Genomic DNA, 18,622 nt, shown 5'->3' with positions numbered 1-18,622 from the left:
CACACAGCCTTGTACATGTGTATGCAAACTCTGAGATAAGGTGTGCTGACTTAGGAAGGCCATGGAATAGAGATGACATTGCTGAGAGAGAGACTGAACTAGAAATAAATTTCACACTGTGGCCTTGCAAAACGACCAGATATTTTGGAGAATTAGAACTGTGAAAGATGCATTGTAGCAGGACCAGGTGGGGTAAAATAATAGGTGGTTGGTGTTAGAGGTACTAGCAGTATTGTGTGGCTACAGCTAATAGGCTGGAAACATTTATAAGGTATTGTAACCAGGAAATAACTTGGTTTCTGGTAGAATGGTGTTGAGTTTTACGTCTCTTATGTCTCACCCTCTGACGAGACTGATATGGGATAAAATCTTTTAAAACTCCTCTTAGTTGCCCTGTCTCTGTAGAGCTGGGAATTGTCCAACACATAAACATGTACCTGTCACCTGTTCATGGGTTTCTGGAGCCCACAGTGGACCTCTACCAGCCAGCTCCTGTCTGCGTGGTGACAAGGGTGGCAGCTGCTTCGTTGTTGCTCTTTTTCTTACCTAACCACTTGCTGTGTTTGGTTTTTTTTAACCAGGGTGGAGGGGAGAACCACACAGTGGCTGAGAATTAGAGGGGGCTCTGCTTCCTTGGGCTGGTCAGATATTGAGATTTAGAGACAGCTTATAGCTGAAAAAAACTATAGAACTACTGGAACAGCAAATTTTAGAGTTAGGTGAATATGGTAGGTAATATATGATAGGTAAGGTAGGATGTGATGTAAGTATGATAGGTAAATATGACCTTTTTCTTCCTAGACTATCCAACTCCTGTGGTAAGTGTCAGGCACAGGAAGCCACTCTTTGGAGACATTGGACACACAATTATGAATCTACTTGTTGTGAGTAGATGCTTTATTACCTGCCTGTCCTGTTGTAGTCCAAATTACCTCCAGACAAAATCAAAATATCCTCCAAACAACTGCTGAATCTTGAAAGCAGAGCTAATGTTTTTGTTCTTCATACTTGACTTAAAACTGGTGAGAGAGTTAAAAAAGCTGTTTGTTTCACCTTGTACTGTTAGTACTGCATTAGATCTGGTAGTGAAAAAAGGCTTTTAATGAGTGAGGGAGATGGCATTTGCATTGATGCTCGTAGCTGTCATTGTTCAGGTGCATTTCTCTGTTCCGAGCATCATTGTGGTGCAGGGATTCTGGTCTTAAATCTGACAATTTTAAATGTGAAGAAACACTTGACAAGCAGATGCTGTGGACTAACTGCAGTACTAGTTGCTTTGTCAGACAAACTTAACCTTGCCACAGTTATTCAGCTTGACTGTCTTTTGTGAAGGACTTTTTGGCAAAATCATAAGTCTGGAATTCGTGCCATTTCCTGTGAAAGCTTTCCCTCTGTTACCCAAATAAGTGGATTTAAGATTGCAGGAAGCCTGTGTTTCTGACCAGTAACCTTCCTCTTCTGATACTTACATAGAACTTGTAGAACTTTCCACCCTAGCATTCAGGGCAGGGCCTTGGAAAGCAGAACAGGTCTCATTTGGGCAATCACTAAATCCTCTCCTGGGTCTGGAGACCATCATAGCTGAGATGAAACTGCAGTCTTTGCCCCCTTTTTCCTTTTTGCCAGCACAGGTGTGCAGATCACTGCATAAGAAATCAGCTGGAGGAGGTGCCCCATCTAGGAGCAGCACGTTTGCTCCTCCTAGGAGCCTCCCACTGTAATCCACAAGCCAGCTCCCAGCCTCACTGGGAGCCAGTGTGTAACTGGGCCCTCAGGCTTTGGGCAGCCTTCCTGCTGTGCTGCTGCTGGATGGGGTTTCTGTGGAGCTCCTGTTGAGGTGGATCAGAGTTACTGGGGTTCCCCCTCATGGCTGTGTCAGCCTGGAGCAGGCAGGGGCAATATGTGCTCCTTGCAGGAGTTTCAGTCAGTGCATGGATGCAGAATGTTCTCTTGGTGCTGCCTTGGCGCCTGTGATGCAAATGCTCAGTTAGAGATCATGCAGAGCTTGTCCCCACACAAATGGCTGAGGCAAAGGGCACCTGTGATTTACATCCTTAGCGCTGGATGCCAGTCCCATGAAAACCTGAGTGCATCGAGATGTTTTGTAAATACCCTTCTTGCTGCAGCTGTGCTGATGGAGGAAGGCACTGATTTGCCTGGCTCAGCTGGTGAAAAGAGCCTCTTTATACTTTGTTTTTTCCAGCTGAAGTAGTAAAAGCAAATGAGACCATTTCATACCTAATGTTGTTGTTCTGGAAATAAACAGAATTTTGCAGAAGTGGGTGAGGTGATGGGAGATTACTTCTGTCACAGAAAGGGATAAGAAACAGTGCACTGTTCAGTCTGTAAATCAACAAGTTAGAGCTGTGGGGGACAGGCTGTGAGCCTGCGAACAAACTCATCTGGACGGTGGCTTCCGTGCTTCACTTTTCTATCAGAGAGGGAGGGTGTTGAAGTTCTTCTCTCCCTAAATCACTGGGATTCTACTGTGAATGAAGCAGCCATGGAGTAAATAACCCATTGGTTAATAGAGGTAATTTGTCAGTGCTCTGAGTTTGTTAATGCATTCACTGAGATGCCCGTCACATACACCTGGTGGGCAAAAAGGGATCCCTAGATCTTCAACCACTCTTAATACTACTGTTTTCTGGAAGTCCTACAGATGTATTTAGAGTACCTTCATCTAAGTGATGAAGATAAGGAAAAGGTAAGAAAACAATACCTAATAGTCTGCTAACCTAAATACTTTGTCTGTTGTAGGACCTTAGAAATTACCAGTATACTTTGCATACCATAGACAACCTGTTTGTTCATGTGGAAATGGGTAGAAGCTGTATTAAAATACCTCTGAGGAAGTATAATGAGGTGAGTACACCCATCTTAGCTTTCTAAGCCAAGCTTTTTAGTCTTCCATTTTTTGTATCATACTAGTCACACCTCTACCATCAGCTCTTTGAAAAAACCCTCTCTGAACTTTATACTGACCTAAATATGTAATGGGAAGGGCATGAAATTACCTGAGCACACACTTCCTTCTGTGATATACTGGCAGCTGGATAACGAGCAGTTGAGATTTAGGACAGCTGTTAAGCACTGAAAGATCTGCAGTTTCTTCAAAATCTTTCAGCATATATTTCCAAACATTCCCTTTTACAGATCTCCTGATTATGATGCTTTGCTTAGTAATAAAAAAAAAAACAAAAAACAAACAAACAACCACAAACCCCCTACTGGCGAGATTTACCAGTGTAGTGACAAACTTTGTGTTGACAGGTGATGAAGGTGATCAATTCCTCTAACGAGCATGTAATTAGCATTGGAGCCAGTTTCAATACCGAGGCAGACTCTCACCTGGTGTGTGTGCAGAACAAACAGGGGGTCTATCACACACAGGCCACCAGTGCCACGGGACAGCCCAGGAAAGGTAAGAGGTCTGGGGGAGAAAAATCACATTTCTAGAGCAGAAATGGGAGTTCAGTGTTAGGCTGCACGGAGGATGCATCTCTGGTGTTAGGTTAAATTGTGTTTTAAGAGGAGTTCAAGTTCAGTCAGTTATGACTGACTGGAGTGACACAAAGTGGTGCTCACTTCCTTCCTGTGTTTTCTAGTTACAGGTGCAAGTTTTGTGGTGTTTAATGGAGCCTTAAAAACATCCTCGGGATTTTTAGCTAAATCCAGTATAGTTGAAGGTAAGAATTTTGTTTTGCTCTTCTCTTAAGAGTCTTTAAAAAAAAAAAAAAAAAAAAAAAAAAAAGCTGCAGTCTTGTGCAAGGTCTTTATGCCTCAGCAAGCTAAACATTTCAGTTTTTAAATTTTGTATGAAACGTACTGCAAAGAAATACTGCATAAAAATACATTGTAGCTCACCTACTTGTTCTAAAACATTCAGATTTCAACTCTGTTTAATCAGTGCAGGTTTTTCCTTCATGGAACTATTTTCATTGCCATGTTGCTGAAATACACATATTGGCACATATATGCAAAAAAAAAATCAAAAATAATTTTTAAATTATATTTTAGTTTGAATTCTATTGACCAAATAGGTTTTCTTCCACTTTCATGTAACATTTAGTGGTGTAGGTGGGGCATTGTCTTGGTTTGAAAAAACAGGTGTCTGTGAAGGAAGGCTAGAGTCTCTCGTGAAACAGAAAAGGTAAACGCCCCTCCCTCCAAATTACCACAATTTCAAAATACAAAGGCAAAGATATGGGAATAACAGTTCTTTACTAGGGAAAAAGCTAAATAATAATAATAATAAAAATGTAACTAGTACAAACAAAACTACTGATAAGAGTCAGCAACCTGACACCCTGAGGAGTCAGGGTGTTGGTGATAGTCCGGTTAAGGGGTGGCTGCTCCTCCTGGAGTGGCAGATGAAATGCTGCTGAAGCAGTGGTCCTGTAGAAGGGTGTAGTTTTCTCTGAAGGTCTGGTGATAGAGTAGATGGGCCTTGTCTTCCTCTGGGATAATGTGGAATTTTGACTGATTTTCTTCTAGATGGGCTAATGGTACAAATAACACGGGAAACAATGGAAAGCCTACGCCAGGCATTAAGAGACAAGAAGGACTTCAAAATAACCTGTGGAAAAGTGGATGCAGGGGAGGTGAAAGAATACGTAGATATTTGCTGGGTAGAAAATGAAGAGAAAACAAACAAAGGGTAAATATACTACCAAAGCCAGACATCTGAGAGAATTCTTCCTCCCAAAGTTCAAATATCTCCCTTTAGTTTCTTGAAATTAATCTAAAGTATTCTTGTGACAGAAAGTGCTTGATACCAAAGATGGTTTATAGTGTCTTAAACCTGCAAGATTAGGTTTCTATTAATGGTGTTAGTTCCCTGTTTAGGATATTTCCTTTTGTATCATCTGTATTTTCATAGTGCAAGTCCTCTATTGTATTTTGTTGTAAAGGTTTTTAAATAGCTTTAAAGGATGGGTAAATATTATTTCATAGAAGTTACTGTATCTAAACTGTAAGTGTTGTTTAAATTACTAATCACACTATTGTTTTCCATAGGATTTTAAGCCCAGTTGATGGAAAATCAATGGAAGGAACTCAGAGTGAAAAAGCACCACAATACAGAGACTTGGAAAGAGAGGGAAAAGTTATGAAGTGCACTGAAGTTAGTGAATTACATAGTTCTTGAGCCTTTTTTATTATTTTTTGAATGTTTAAGTGGTAATGTGATGGTACCAAGTGATACTATTAAAATGAGCTGATTTTATGTGTAGCCATCCTGCCAGACAGAATGTTCTCTGCAGCTGCTTGGTGAGTTTAGACACTTGTCATTTTTCTCCTCTGAAAAAGTCTAAAGTCTGTTGGCAGTGACAGCTCTGTAAATGCCTAATGCAGGCACTCCCATGGCTCCTGAAGTACTTTGAGTGTGTGGATGAAATGCTCGGGTGCTTTGCCAGCAGACAAGCATCAAAGCTTGCCCTGTTTGGTGTTATGTGATCCTAAACTACTCTTTTTTTCTAACTTTGGGATGTACCAGGCTGCTGACTGCCCTTCCCTTTCTCTGATATCAGGTTTACTATTTCGCAAAGGATCATGAACTCTCCCGTGCTGTTCCCTACCAGTTTGCAAGAGAGATTGCCATTGCCTGCAGCACTGCTCTTTGCCCTCACCTTAAAACCTTGAAAAATAACAGGATGAATAAGATAGGACTCAGAGTTTCCATTGACTCAGACGTGGTAAGCTTTCAACTTTTATTGCACACTCTCCATTTCCACTGAAGTCTCTTCCAGAGACAGCACAGCGGCATCTTCCCTTGTAAATAGCTTGGATCGCCCCATGAATGTTTAGAGTTTTGCCCTACCCAAGACCCAGGCTGAGGATGACATATGGGGAAGAAGCTGTCTTAGTCATTACTTTCTCACTTCAGGGTAGCTGGAATATTCTTTTACTGTGTTACAGCATGTTTTGCATAGTCTTGTTAATACAAGAAGTGTTAATTAATATCAGTATGTTTCCCTCCTAGGTTGAATTCTTAGCAGGATCTGGAGGGAACCTTCTTCCACAGAGCTACCTGAACGACTTGGACAGCGCTCTCCTTCCTGTGATTCACAGTGGAATGTCAGATCCTACAGCTCTACCACTGAAAATGGAATTGGTATTTTTCATTATAGAACACCTGTCTGGATGAAGCTGATTACACGCATATACTGATTTGCTAGATCTGAACACCAAAGTTGTAAGGCACTAAAAATCTTAAAGTTTCTAAACCTTTTGTGTTTTAATAGCTTTTCAAACTGTTTTTTTAAAGCCCTCAGATCCTCTCTGCTTCCTCTACCACGAGAGAGTTTGTGTCATGAAGTTCTGAACGTTGACACTAAATACAGGTGCAGAAGAGTGCAGGTTTTGTTACTCACACAGTTGCAGCACTTGTTAGGTAAAATGTGACTCCAAGTCATAGGATCTTGCCTCTTACCCTCACACCAGTGTGTTACTAAAGTTGCTGGGGTTCTGTGTGATCTCTGCATGTGCTTCCCCCTGCAAGAGCTGAACACTGGAGCAGGGCTGGCCCAAAACGGATTCCTTTCCACGGGGGGTTCAGACCCCCGACCTGCAGTAGCGGCCTGGAGCCTCTTGTGCTGGGCTGTGTGGATAAACACCTCACTGAGGACTTTACCCTGGGGATGTGATGCTGGTGCTTCAGGAACATGTGCTCTCAATATTTTGTAGAGTAACTGTTTTCTTTCTTGTATTTATAAGGATTTATCTAACTTAAATGGATGCTATTTTTATAAGAAGTGCTTTTTTCTTTACTCTGTGTTTAGAGTACCATACACAATTTGACCTTTCAAGGATTAGGAAAAAACAGATTACCCTTGATGTAATCTGCATGTAGCAATAAGTCAGACATGAATTCTGCAGTATTTTTTCTGCTTCTGTTTACTGCTTTTGCCACATTTTAGTAGCCACCTTTGCTTTCAGGGAGAACAGATGCATTAAGTGTGAACATTCACACACAGGTTGATTCTAGTGGAAGGTGTCCCTGCCCGTGGCAGGTGGGGTTGGGACTCTTTAAGGTCCCTTCCAACCCAGACCGTTCTGGGATTTTTAGTATACCTGAGGTTCTTGCATAGGATGTATTTTTTATACTGGGTCATGTAGATCTATTTATGTATTTGTGATGCATGTGATTTGTACCGAGGTTCATCAAACTGCGGCTGGGGTTTGGTAGCAGCCACACGACTGCTTGTCGAGAACAGAACCAAAACTAAATATATACAAGATCTATATTGTTTTCAGTAAAAATGCTGGTACAATTTTATAATGAGAGTATTAGAACTTGGATGCCTTCTTGATGCTAATAGGGGATATTTTATGTTTTTGTATCAAAAACAATTTGTAATTTAACCTAATCTGCTCTGGTGTTATCTGTGCTTTAACACTCCAGTCCTAGAAGGGTTCAGGCATTGAGATCTTACCCTGGATGGAGCTGAGCTGCATTTCAGCTCCTGTGCTGACTTCTCCTGAGAAGCTGCTGTTAGGGAGAAGGGCTGAACCCACGCACAATACAAACAAACCTGTCCTTGTTGAAAACAAGTTGCACCCAGGCCCTCGAGGGAGCCCCAGCAAGAGGCTCAAGAGTGTTTTGGGTCTTCAGGCCAGGGCACCTGAAGGAGCAGCTGCCTCTTGGCACTTAACCTCTACTAACTCCTTTTCAGTAATGATCAATAAAGTTAACTACAGTGCTTGCAACCTTCCGCCTCTTATTTATAATGAAACAAAGACAGATTTGCAATGGGTGTGTCCTGTCTGCACAGCTTTCTGGGACTCCTGAAGTTGCCCCAAAAATGGGATTCATTCCTGTGTGCCTCAAGCCAGCAGTGACACCCTGAAGACAGGCACTGGGTGCTCGGTCAGTGCTGGGCAGACAGACCCTGGGTGCTCCGTCAGTGCTGGGCAGACAGAGCCTGGGTGCTCCATCAATGCTGGGCAGACAGACCCTGGGTGCTCCGTCAGTGCTGGCAGACAGACACTGGGTGCTCTGTCAGTGCTGGGCAGACAGACCCTGGGTGCTCCGTCAGTGCTGGGCAGACAGACCCTGGGTGCTCCCTCAGTGCTGGCAGACAGGCCCTGGGTGCTCCATCAGTGCTGGGCAGACAGACCCTGGGTGCTCCATCAGTGCTGGGCAGACAGACCCTGGGTGCTCCGTCAGTGCTGGCAGACAGGCACTGGGTGCTTGGTCAGTGCTGGGCAGACAGACCCTGGGTGCTCCGTCAGTGCTGGGCAGACAGACCCTGGTGCTCCATCAGTGCTGGCAGGCCTGGCTGCCCGGGCTGCTCCAGCTCACCCCCTGCCCTCTCCCTGCCATTATTCACACTCCTTACAGAAAGGCAGGGCTGGCAGCTCCCCCAGCACTGCCCCTGTGCCACGAGTGGCCCAGTTGCCACGCAGGCTGGGTGGCCCCAGCTGGGCTCTGCACCTGCTCAGGGACAGTGCCTGGGCTCTGTCCCACCTGCAGGGCTGAGCTTGGTGCTGCCACGGGCTGGGCTCAGCTGCAGCACATGTGGGCCCTGAGCACTTACACAAGTCTGCAAGGCATGCATGGTTGGACACCAACGTCCTGATTTCACACAGAACTACAGAATTAATCTAGTTGGAAAATCCCTCCCAGCCCATGGAGCCCCAGCTGTGCCCCATGCCCACCCCGTCCCCAGCCCCGAGCTCTGAGTGCCACCTCCAGGAATTCCTGGGACACTCCAGGGATGGGCACTCCAGCCCTCCCTGGGCAGTTCCAGGCCTGAGCTCCTTTCCATGGGGAATTCCTGCTGCTGCCCGCCCCGAGCCTGCCCTGGCCCAGCTGAGGGCTGTGTACTCGATGTGACCGCCTCCCGTCCCACAGCGTCCGGAGCTCCGGGGTGTCCGTGGCTGCGGGCTGCAGCCGCTGCCCGTCCCACGGCTCAGGCCTTTGCTGCCGATGAGGCTTCAAAGGACACAGAGACAGACCATCGCTGCTCGGGATCACTCTGACACATTCCCCACCGCGCCCCGGCCCGGCGGCAAGGAAGGCGGAGCAGGCGGCGGGACCCAGCCCCCGGCGGGGCGGGTCCGGCCCGGGCCGCGCCATGGCGAGCGGGGCGCGGGGTGAGCGCCGCGGCCGGGCCGGGGCTGCCGGGGCTGCCGGGGCCGTCAGGGCTGGGATGGGGCCGGGGCTGCCGGGGCCGGGGCTGTCGGGGCCGTCAGGGCTGGGATGGGGCCGTCAGGGCTGGGATGGGGCCGGGGCTGCCGGGGCTGTCAGGGCTGGGATGGGGCCGGGGCTGTCGGGGCCGGGGCTGTCGGGGCCGGGGCTGTCGGGGCCGTCAGGGCTGGGATGGGGCCGGGGCTGCCGGGGCTGTCAGGGCTGGGATGGGGCCGGGGCTGTCGGGGCCGTCAGGGCTGGGATGGGGCCGGGGCTGTCGGGGCCGGGGCTGTCGGGGCTGTCAGGGCCGGGCGGGCCGCGCTGAGGGGTCCCTGCCGTGTCGCCGCCGTGTCCCCGCAGGCGCCTGGAGCGAGTGGCCCGTGGATCACTTCCTGCGCACCGGGCGCATCGCGGCCAGGGACGGGGCCGCCGTGCGCTGGTTCCACGCCGCCAACAGCAGGGCCCGGGCGGCGGAGGCCGCGCGAAGTGAGTGCGGCTCTGGCCCCTTCTCCTTCCCCCTCCTCCTCCTCCTCCTCTTCCCCTTCCTCTCCCCCTCCCTCCTCCAGGATCCCACGGCTGTTAAATCCCTCCAGGGATGGGGATCCAACCCTCCCCGGGCAGTTCCAAGGCCTGAGCTCTCTTTCCATGGGGAAATTCCTGCTGCTGTCCACCCTGAGCCTGCCCTGGCCCAGCCTGAGGCCATTCCCTCTCCTCCTGTCCCTGTTCCTGGGATGATCCCAAATCCCCTCTGTCCTCTCCTGGCAGGGAGTTGTGCAGAGCCAGAAGGGCCCTGGTGGACCAGCCCGGGCGGCAGTGAATTGTATGTGAATTTATGTGAATATTTGACAAACACATATTTGTGTAAATGTATATGTGATATCCTTTATCTTGAATACCATCACTAGCTCTTTTCTTCGCGTTTCAGTCTTCACCGTGTGTACTGGGCTCTCCGCAAAGCTGGCAGCACTGCCCAGATTAATTGCATAAAGCTGTTTTCAAGAGCCTGAGCACCCCTGAGACCCCTCTTTGCCTGTCGTGTGTGTGAGCTAACATTTTCCTTGTCAGTTTTGGCAATGAGTCAAGGGGAATGCTCACTCTCTGCCAGTATTAAACCCTGTGCTCATCTTTCCTCTCTCAGGAGCCCTATTTTCAGAGGAAAAGACCTGAAATCTAACAGCAGTGGATTCACATGTTGGATGTCCCGTGAAGAAAAAAACCCACATGGTTGCTTGGCCAAATTCACCCTCAAACATAAATTTTCACTTGGTCGTAGGCTTGCAAAGAGTTTAGTGACTGAAACCCCCCCAAAATGGCATCTTTTGTGTCACAGACAGCAGTTCCTGCTCCGGGCTGGTGTGGGCAGACTTGCTGGGTAGTTGTTGCCCTGAAGCACTGAGAGCTGAGGTTTGATTTCTCAATCCCCAGGCGATGTGCACATGGTGGAGGTGGATGTTGTCCTTCGGGGAGGGGACAGGGACCCCATCCTGGCTCACCCCCCGGACACTGACAGCGACATCACCCTGCAGGAGTGGCTGGCACAGATGGTCAGCACCAATAAAGGCATCAAGCTGGATTTTAAGAGGTATCTCAGCAGAGAGATTGTTGTGTTGTTTGCATTTTACCTGTTACCATTCCACAGGTGATTGTCAACCAGATTCCTCCTTGTTGTGCAGTTTAGCATGATGCACTCAGAAGCATAATCCATGTGGAAACAGAGCCCATAATTCTCAAAGCGGGGCAAGAACAAAACCTTTAAAAGTGTTTTGAGCTACAGCTGATGATTTTTTTTACTCAGTGAATTAGGTGCTGTGAGCAGAACTTTCCCATCGGGAAGGTGAAATGTTGGTGCCTCTCTGGAAGGCTCCTTTCTCTGGCCTTACTAACTAAATGTTCAGAGGCTCATTCACAGTTTGAGCCATTAGCTGTTTCATTTCTCGAATGGCAAACACACCTGAAAGCCCCATGAGATTTCCTTTGAAAGAGTTTGAATTGAGCTGTGATTTCCAGATGTGCACCCCTTCAGCTCCCTGTGTGCTCAGTCTGTTTTGGCAGCAAATTACAAAGAGCTTCATCAGTGCTTAAGTACTCTATAGAAATGCAGAGCCCCCCCAGGAGATAGTTGTAAAATGCGATTTATGCCTGTGGTTTCGTGTGAAAGGTCATGAAGGTAAAAAACGTGGCCAGGCTGATTCCTTTTATTGTCACAGGACCTGTATGTGTCCTGGGCGGAGAAGGGAAAAAAGAGCAGTAGGCACGTGTTTGGGCTTATTTCTTGTGAGTTGCTGTGAAGTTTTTCCTCCATTTTAATTACTGTTTAAATTAATTTAAAACTACCTACCATTCTTTTTTTCCACAAGGAGTTTACAGCCAAGTGGAATGATTCAAGAAAGCTTTTAAAAGTACATGACATTATAAAAGTATTTTTGTATAAAAATATTTAAAAGTACATCACGCAGTGCAGATAGAGTCAAATAAGTGATAACAGAATTTGGTGTTCCTTTGCATAATATTTAATTGGATGCCATTGCTGAAGTTTTGGAGATTATTTCAATGGTGCTTTAAAAATGTAATTTTTATATCTCTGCTCTATCATCCTGATTGACCAAATAATTACATTTCCCGCTGGCTTTGGCTACTGAAGATAATGTATTCTGCAAAAGGTCTTCAGTGTCCTGCTTCAGAAATGCCAAAGTCATTTCACATGAAGTCAGCAGTAAGTCTGCATTTTCTAAATGCTCTGCAGCAAGACCCGTGCTCTCTGGGGTTTGTGTTTTTTGCGGTTGGATGTTGTTGTTGTTGTTGTTGTTGTCTTGCTTTGGTTTTTCCATTTTTTTTTCCTGTTGCCACTTTGCTTTGTGCTTTTTTTCTGACTGCATTACCTTACACTTTGCAGTATGAGGGGAGGCATTCCTCTGGCCCTGACAGTCCCTTGCATATGTGAGGATATAAAGTGTTCTGGCCCCAGACTGTGTCAGAAATGCTGCAGCCCACAACTTAACACCAGCCATCACTGGCTTTTCTCCTAGAGAGCTTGAGCTCATCTCCCTGAGTGGAATTCCTGCCTCTGTGCAGCCTTCCCAACAGCACAAAAGACAAAATGCGCAAAGTGACTTTACAGAGGAAACAAGACAAGCAGCTCAGGGGACTAGTTGTTGGCTTCAGAACTAACCTAATCCTAAAACTCTGACCATAGTGCTTTTAAATTCCTCGATGTTACATAGTGCATTAATTAATGTGCTGTGACAGAAAGAAGATTTTCTTGGTGTTAATTTCTTCTCCCCACTGTTCCCCATCTCCTTTCCTTCCACAGTGCTTCAAAAGTTTTGGTAGGCTAGAGGCAGGAAAAAGCTAGTTGTGCCTTTTCTTTTGGCTGGACAGGACACTAGGAATATGTGACCATAGATGTTGTTAAATGCTCACAGGATGTCTGCACTGGTTCCTCAAATGATGCCAGCTCATATTTAACAATTTAATAATTAGCTGTCAGATGATCATTGCACAGGCAAGCTTCTGTGTGCTGCCACACTTAGGAACTGTGGGACAAACCACAACCAGGCATTAAATGTGCAGGTGGCTGCCTTTTCTCTCTTTTAGTTGCCTTAAATTGGTCTGTGTTGGGCTTTCAATAAAAAGTACGGGTGCATCACCTTGCACGGATGTGAAGGTAGCTTTGAGTCTGGTTATGACCTAGTGGTGAAATCTTTGCTACTTTGTGCGTGGTTAAGGTGGGGAGAGATGGTTTCACTCTTGGACTGAACTTACAGCATTTGTGGCTTTTAGGTCTGATGAAACACAAGGGTTGGAGACTGCAGTGGCTTCCTTTGTTAAAAACCTTCTCAGGCCTGAGATAAAGAGGTGACAAGGTCGGGGGTCGTGAGGTGAGGCCAGGAGGTGCTGGGAGGAGGGGGTGGGAGTCTGGGGGTTTTACTCCTGCGGGGGCAGTCAGCGGATGGCAGCGGGCGCTGCCTGGCACGGAGGCTGCGGTAACACTGCGGTGACACTGCGGTGACACTGCAGTGACACTGCCGGCCCTGACCCCGCCCTCTGTCCTGGCACAGCCAGGCCGCAGTGGGACCCTCTCTGGAGCTGCTGGGGCAGGTGGGGCAGCCGCTGGGCAGACCCGTGTGGCTGAACGGGGACATCCTGCCTGGGCCCGGCGGGAGCTGCACACCGCTGGACGCCCGCGCCTTCCTGGGCACTGTCACCTCCTCCTGCCCCGATGCCACCCTGTCCCTGGGCTGGACCACAGGCTGTCACCGAGGCCAAGGTAAGGGCAGGGCTCCTTTGTTTCCAGAGCGTGTGCAGTTGTGAGCTCTGAGTGCCCTGTGTGTCCCCAAGGCTGGGTGAGCTCTGAGTGCCCTGTGTGTCCCCAAGGCTGGGTGAGCTCTGAGTGCCCTGTGTGTCCCCAAGGCTGTGTGAGCTCTCAGTGCCCTGTGTGTCCCCAAGGCTGTGTGAGCTCTCAGTGCCCTGTGTGTCCCCAAGGCTGTGTGAGCTCTGAGTGCCCTGTGTGTCCCCAAGGCTGTGTGAGCTCTCAGTGCCCTGTGTGTCCCCAAGGCTGGGTGAGCTCTGAGTGCCCTGTGTGTCCCCAAGGCTGTGTGAGCTCTGAGTGCCCTGTGTGTCCCCAAGGCTGTGTGAGCTCTCAGTGCCCTGTGTGTCCCCAAGGCTGTGTGAGCTCTGAGTGCCCTGTGTGTCCCCAAGGCTGTGAGCTCTGAGTGCCCTGTGTGTCCCCAAGGCTGTGTGAGCTCTCAGTGCCCTGTGTGTCCCCAAGGCTGTGTGAGCTCTCAGTGCCCTGTGTGTCCCCAAGGCTGTGTGAGCTCTGAGTGCCCTGTGTGTCCCCAAGGCTGTGTGAGCTCTCAGTGCCCTGTGTGTCCCCAAGGCTGGGTGAGCTCTGAGTGCCCTGTGTGTCCCCAAGGCTGGGTGAGCTCTGAGTGCCCTGTGTGTCCCCAAGGCTGTGTGAGCTCTCAGTGCCCTGTGTGTCCCCAAGGCTGTGTGAGCTCTCAGTGCCCTGTGTGTCCCCAAGGCTGTGTGAGCTCTGAGTGCCCTGTGTGTCCCCAAGGCTGTGTGAGCTCTCAGTGCCCTGTGTGTCCCCAAGGCTGGGTGAGCTCTCAGTGCCCTGTGTGTCCCCAAGGCTGTGTGAGCTCTGAGTGCCCTGTGTGTCCCAAGGCTGTGTGAGCTCTGAGTGCCCTGTGTGTCCCCAAGGCTGTGTGAGCTCTGAGTGCCCTGTGTGTCCCCAAGGCTGTGTGAGCTCTGAGTGCCCTGTGTGTCCCCAAGGCTGTGTGAGCTCTCAGTGCCCTGTGTGTCCCCAAGGCTGTGTGAGCTCTGAGTGCCCTGTGTGTCCCCAAGGCTGTGTGAGCTCTCAGTGCCCTGTGTGTCCCCAAGGCTGTGTGAGCTCTGAGTGCCCTGTGTGTCCCCAAGGCTGTGTGAGCTCTGAGTGCCCTGTGTGTCCCCAAGGCTGTGTGAGCTCTCAGTGCCCTGTGTGTCCCCAAGGCTGTGTGAGCTCTCAGTGCCCTGTGTGTCCCCAAGGCTGTGGGAGCTCTCAGTGCCCTGTGTGTCCCCAAGGCTGTGTGAGCTCTCAGTGCCCTGTGTGTCCCCAAGGCTGTGTGAGCTCTGAGTGCCCTGTGTGTCCCCAAGGCTGTGTGAGCTCTGAGTGCCCTGTGTGTCCCCAAGGCTGGGTGAGCTCTCAGTGCCCTGTGTGTCCCCAAGGCTGTGTGAGCTCTCAGTGCCCTGTGTGTCCCCAAGGCTGGGTGAGCTCTGAGTGCCCTGTGTGTCCCCAAGGCTGGGTGAGGTCTCAGTGCCCTGTGTGTCCCCAGGCTACGAGTGGCCCATGGTGCAGGAGATGTGGCAGCTGTGCCACCCACTGTCCCAGCCGGTGACGTTCGCGGTCAGGGCTGCGCTGGTGCCCGGCTCCATCCCGCAGCTGCAGTGGCTGCTCCAGCAGTGCCACAGGTCAGTGCTGCTCCCTCAGCTTCCCACAGCTTCCGGGCCCGCTGAGCCAGGCCTGTGCCAGCCCCTCGGCCCACGCCTGTCCTGACCAGTGCTTGTGTCACACACAGCTCGGGCGAGTGTCTGCTCACCCTGGTGGCACTGGAAATAGGGGAATTCTTCTCTCATTGCTTAGCTTCCCACTGGCCTCAAAGCGTTTCAGTCCTCAGACAGAAGTGGTCACTATTGGTTTCTGTAAAGTAGTTAAATTCCAGAAGCTTCTTGCTCATTACCTGCTATGAAGACTTCTAAATGGTGCGTAGGTGTGTAACCCAGTTCTGCTGCAAACATTTCCTGAGATGAATATAGTTAAATAGCCTAAATAGTTTGATGTTGCAACTGGGAATTCATCCAATCCAAAGACTTTGTATTGGATGCACTATTTAGAATTTTTGTTGCAATGTCTCCTGAAAAATGTCAAAGATGATTTTTAGATTGGAAGTCAGAGGTTTCCCTCCAAGCTAATTAATTTTGCTGAGCCACTTGAAATGTATTCAGTGGTTTTAACACAGCAACTTGCATTTTCCTTCAGAATTTGTTCTTACCAACCCCTATCGATTTCATTATAAAAATTCTTCATGTGTAATAGAATGAAAATAAAACCAGCTTACCACATATTGCCATTTACTCATCTTTTTCAACTGCTCTCCCTACCCAGAGTTTAATAAAACTGTTCCAATCAAGGTCAAAGCCCAAGACAGAAAACTTAAAAGAGTCTCTTGAAAAATTTCTAATTATTCAGAAACAAAGAGGGTGGACAAATAAAGTGCTGATATTATTTTTTAAGATGAAGACTCAAGACAGAAATTAGAATTACACTGGTAAAACTTGGAAATTGATTTTAAAATATTACTGCACTAAGAATGTATCTTATGAATTGTGCCAGTCTCAGATATCATTGGATACAAACATTATTCCCACTGAAATATTAGGATTTTCTATTTTACCTCCTCGTAAAACTCAGGGACGTTGTTCAGTGGCATGATTAGAAGACAGAAATTCCTGAGCCAGTTTTGCTCACATATAAGTGAATTCTCATTTACCCATTTTAAAAATTAATACAGGTTCATTAAACAAAGGGGAAAACTAAGTATATGTCATGTGGAGGATGTGGATGTAATGCTTTAACTGAACAGTGCTTCGGGGAATTTCAGTGTTTTTTGAAAAGTTCTGTGCAATTAGTGAGAATTGGGTTAGGTGGCATCACTACACATGACTGATGTGACAAAGCACAGAGCACAGCAATCACCTATGTCTGGGATTGCATCATATTTCCTGTTTTGAGGCTCAGTTTGTGATAATTGATTAATTTATCAAACCTTAAATACTCAATCTGGTAAACTTCTTTGCTGGATATTTACCTGAGGTTTTTTATTTAACTCCCTCCGAGGTTTGGCAGAACAATCACAGATAAATTGGTCTGGAGGTGCAGTTGTTTGTATTTAACTAGATTTCTAAAGTTAGGATGCTATAATCCTGAGTATTTTTAGGAGTCTATTAGTGCAATGTCTTTCTGCTTTACATGCTTCATCTTAACATACTCTTTTTCTCTTTGTTTTGTTTGCTTTCTCCTTTTTTCTGGACATAGATACAGCCTCACTGTTTGGACAGGAGAGGAAGATGTGTATTCTGTAGAAGACTTGCTTCTCATCCGAGAAAATTTTGATAAAAGTAGGGTTTATTATGACATTTTTGAGCCACAAAATTCTGAATTCAAAAAAGCCATTGGAATAGAATGGTAAATGCACAGTGCCACTGTTATAAATGAAAAATGATCCCGCCAAATTAAAAAATAAAAAGAATTTATTTTAGCAGTAGAGATCTAACTTAGCCAGCCACAAGGTAAAGGACAGTGCTGAGCCCGGGATCGGCGCTGGGTGCAAGACACAGAGATCAGCCTCAGCAGAGGTTTCACTCTGTGCCCCCACACCACCATCCTGGTACAAGCGATTTTTATAGGGAAAATTCTGCCTGAAGCCAGGATTTCGGCATTCAGTCCTTTGTTTCATTCAAAGTCCCATAAGTTGATGAGATTTCCTTCTCAGCGACAAGGCAGAACAATTCGAAGTCCAGTGTCATTGAAACTCTTGATGAAATTTATGGGAACAGAGTATTCACATGTATCGGCCCGGGGGGGATGTTCCTGATGGTGATCAGCGCCTGGGTGTCTCCATATCGCCTCAGATAAGGCCCATCTCCTGGTGAGCCACATCCCCTTGCTTGTAAATCAGGTTTCAACACACACCTGGTTTTGCCTGAGAAGGGGGGGCTTCTAATGCCAAAGGGTACATCCTAACAATTATTTAATATTATATATATATCATGCAAAAAATGGCGCGAATTGCACCTGTTACATAGAACACCGCTGTGCTCTCTCTGAAGCCCCTGGCTTCGCCTGCCCGGCAGAGGCACGGTCAGCAGCGAGGGACACTCCCCTGTTTCTCGAGGAGATTCGGGGAGCGGCCAAGACAGAGCGCTGCGCTGTCTGCCTTGTAGGGAGGAGAGGCGGCGCCCGAGGAGGTAATGAGGGAGCCGGCTCACGGCCAGGAAAAGTCTCAGGTTTATTGTAAGCTCCGGAGAGCTCTGAGTTCCATGTTCCTCCAGCCGAAAGTGGCCTTGAGGCTTTCGCAATCCCCTTAAGTACCGGGGTGGAGACAAGGGGGAAGGACGCTCACCGCCCAATGGGGGAGTTTGGGGAGTGGAAGGCAGAGGGACAGACAGAAACACAAACCAATGGGGGAAGGTTAAGGGAGGGACCCCTGGCCTTTGTCCACTCACTCGATGCCCAAGGTGGAATATTTTGGGAGGGTGGGATTAGGAGCTGCGTGATGGACAAGGCACCAGGGAGGGGTAGCACTGGAGGAGGGGTGGGAGAGCTCAGGGTGGAACCGTTGGGGGAAAATGGGGGGTGAAGGGGCCAACCATTACAGAACTGTTACAAAGATATAAAAACAGAACACAACAGCACAGCAGGCAATGCCTGGCCCTCTAGTGCTTTACACTGTAAACCCCTTTAAGTGTGAGGATTTTTTATTCAAAGAAATGCACTTTCCTTGCCAGAAGGACCGTGTTGAGCACGACGCCTGTGGTCGTTGCAGGAGATTTTGTTTGCCACTGTGTGGAGAGGCCTCTCAAACAGAAATGTAGTGCCTTCCTCATTGTCCCCGGCTCGTGGCATGCGACCCGTGCTGCCACACTCCAGGAGGGGACAATGGCTGCTGGGACAGCCGTTGGCAGCTGGCACTGCCAGCTGCTCTGCCCGTGGTCACCCTGCCCGTGGTCACGGTGCCCGTGGTCACCGTGTCTGTGGTCACCCTGCCCGTGGTCACCGTGTCTGTGGTCACCGTGCCCGTGGTCACCGTGCCTGTGGTCACCCTGCCCGTGGTCACCGTGCCCGTGGTCACCCTGCCCGTGGTCAGTGTGCCCAGGCAGTGCCGGAGCTGTGCCATGGCTGGTGAGCAGCCCCGGCTGGTGCCGCGAGCTACGCTCGGTGTGGCCACAGTGACA

At 48.5% G+C, this 18,622-nt stretch overlaps 2 protein-coding genes across 4 annotated transcripts in view; both read left to right on the top strand.

Annotated features, from left to right (window-relative positions):
* The window catches only part of ZFYVE16 (zinc finger FYVE-type containing 16), a 36,032-nt gene extending 29,734 nt beyond the window's left edge, over nucleotides 1-6,298 (top strand). For all 3 annotated transcript variants that reach the window (XM_068176530.1, XM_068176532.1, XM_068176529.1), the window contains exons 11-18: nucleotides 802-884; nucleotides 2,761-2,865; nucleotides 3,274-3,424; nucleotides 3,609-3,689; nucleotides 4,498-4,660; nucleotides 5,020-5,125; nucleotides 5,532-5,696; nucleotides 5,984-6,298. In XM_068176530.1, the coding sequence (XP_068032631.1) occupies nucleotides 802-884; nucleotides 2,761-2,865; nucleotides 3,274-3,424; nucleotides 3,609-3,689; nucleotides 4,498-4,660; nucleotides 5,020-5,125; nucleotides 5,532-5,696; nucleotides 5,984-6,148 (1,019 nt within the window). In that variant the 3' untranslated portion in view covers nucleotides 6,149-6,298. The remainder of the gene's footprint in view (nucleotides 1-801; nucleotides 885-2,760; nucleotides 2,866-3,273; nucleotides 3,425-3,608; nucleotides 3,690-4,497; nucleotides 4,661-5,019; nucleotides 5,126-5,531; nucleotides 5,697-5,983) is intronic.
* A 2,738-nt stretch (nucleotides 6,299-9,036) lies between these two features.
* Nucleotides 9,037-16,859, top strand: FAM151B (family with sequence similarity 151 member B). Its single transcript, XM_068175887.1, has 6 exons — nucleotides 9,037-9,099; nucleotides 9,494-9,619; nucleotides 10,559-10,715; nucleotides 13,192-13,400; nucleotides 14,944-15,079; nucleotides 16,704-16,859. Exons 1-6 carry the CDS (start codon nucleotides 9,081-9,083, stop codon nucleotides 16,855-16,857), a joined length of 801 nt encoding a protein of 266 aa, XP_068031988.1. The 5' UTR covers nucleotides 9,037-9,080; the 3' UTR covers nucleotides 16,858-16,859.
* Nucleotides 16,860-18,622: the final 1,763 nt, after the last annotated feature.

Source organism: Anomalospiza imberbis, chromosome Z (genome assembly GCF_031753505.1).
Source record: "Anomalospiza imberbis isolate Cuckoo-Finch-1a 21T00152 chromosome Z, ASM3175350v1, whole genome shotgun sequence".
In the NCBI taxonomy this organism is placed as follows: Eukaryota; Metazoa; Chordata; class Aves; order Passeriformes; family Viduidae; genus Anomalospiza; species Anomalospiza imberbis.
This window is presented reverse-complemented; position numbering and strand designations above follow the sequence as displayed.

Coding starts and splice junctions, on each gene's coding strand:
- FAM151B (XM_068175887.1), top strand. Junction 10,716..13,191: donor ATCAAGCTGGATTTTAAGAG/GTATCTCAGCAG, acceptor GTCCTGGCACAG/CCAGGCCGCAGTGGGACCCT. Junction 13,401..14,943: donor AGGCTGTCACCGAGGCCAAG/GTAAGGGCAGGG, acceptor GTGTGTCCCCAG/GCTACGAGTGGCCCATGGTG.